The 1,546-nt window shown below is 63.5% G+C and overlaps 1 protein-coding gene across 1 annotated transcript; it reads right to left on the reverse strand.

The window, feature by feature from the left end:
• Positions 1-255: 255 nt before the first annotated feature.
• On the reverse strand, positions 256-856 carry LOC104652447 (uncharacterized). Its single transcript, XM_074395740.1, is given in 6 exon segments — positions 256-311; positions 314-446; positions 448-544; positions 546-614; positions 616-706; positions 709-856. Coding segments are annotated over 6 exon segments (594 nt in total).
• Between the last annotated feature and the right edge of the window lie 690 nt (positions 857-1,546).

The following is a 1,546-nucleotide window of genomic DNA, read 5'->3' on the forward strand; positions in this document are numbered from 1 at the left end:
TCAATGATGGGGAGTGAATGGAGGGAGGAGGGGGCGTCAGGACAGGGGGTGCAGGCAGGGCAAGGACGGCTGAGTGGCCCTGGTGTCAGAGCAGGGAAGGCTGGGCAGGGGTGGGAGCCAGGCTCTGCGTTTCTGCCTCCAGGACGTTATGGATCTGGCGGGGAACACATAAACCATGAGCTCACCCCACGGGAACGTGGCTTCCTCTGGCTGCCCCCACAACAGCTGTTCCCCATCAGCACCGGCTCCATCTCTCTAGCAGGAAGCTGGGCGGCAGCCGCAGCAGGCCAGGTGTGGACACCCCTCACAACCTCCCATCTACGTGGACGTCGCTGGACGGGGTGGTAAGGGGTGGTAAGGGAGAGGGTGGGGTGCAGCCCCCAACACCTTTGGCCCCTCTGGTGCCTGCCTTTGCTGTGACCACATGGAGGAAATCAGCTCCCGGGATGGGGGGGGTGCCAAGGCTGCAGGGTCCTCAGTGCTACCAACCACGCATGATCACGGCCACTGGCCGAGCCCCACGTGGAGCCTCTGCCCGGACCTGTGCCTCCCGTGCCCTCCTGGCTCTGCTGCAGCAGACCCGTATGCTGAGGCCTTCTGGACGGTTCCGGCCCATGTGGGCTGTTCACACCACACCTGGTCCGGGCTGAGGCTTCCTGTCCCTTCACCCTCCCACCCTGACCAGGTTGGCCTGCGGGGCCTTGGGTGCAGCCTGACCACGCGGCCCTCCGTGGCCACCCACAGCCAGGGGGACCCAGATTCCCTGCAGGCCAAATGCAGATGCCACAGTCCCTCCAGCCTCTTTCCTCACGGGATGTGGTCGGTGACAAAGGGGGGTGGACTGGCCTCTTGCCATGCTGGGGCCCTGTGCCCACCCTGCCCACTCTGAGTGTCCCTGCTGTGGGTTCCCAGCCCACTGGCTTCAGGCACTGCCACGCCCAGAGCTCGCCTCTCTGAAGAGGGTGTGCATTTCCCCAGGCCAGGCCTGTGGCCAGCAACGCAGGCAGGTGTTCGTGACCAGGGCGTTTGTGTTTTCAGGAACAGACCCCAAACCATGCAGGGAAGGAGGAGGCCCTGAGAGAGAAGGCACTGGCACACACATGTGACCACAGAGAAGACTGCCTTCACCCTGTCCACATCCCGGGAGCACCTGCCACACGGGGGACCCAGTGCCGTTTCTGGTTTTCCAGTGCTGCCTTCTTGAGGCGTGGGCTCCGCAGTGGCTCCCCTGATTCCTGAAAAACAGCTTCACTGAGGGTCGTTCACACACACACAAGTCGGCCTTTAAAGTGCACCATTCCGTGGTTCGTCGTCTATTCATGAAGTTGTGTGGCCATCCCCACTAATCTCATTCCGGAACACGTGCGTCATCCGCAGAAGGCGTCCTGTGCCTGTCAGCAGCCGCTCCCTGCCGTGGTTTGAGTGCGGCCCCAGCAGAGACCAGACAGCAGTTTCTCAGCAGAGACTTCCTGCCTCTCGGTCCGGAGGCCAAGGTGCCGGCGGGGCCATGTCCTCTTCCATGACGGCCCCTCTAGGCCGCCGGCTC

Source organism: Saimiri boliviensis, chromosome 3 (assembly GCF_048565385.1).
Source record: "Saimiri boliviensis isolate mSaiBol1 chromosome 3, mSaiBol1.pri, whole genome shotgun sequence".
Lineage (NCBI taxonomy): Eukaryota > Metazoa > Chordata > Mammalia > Primates > Cebidae > Saimiri > Saimiri boliviensis.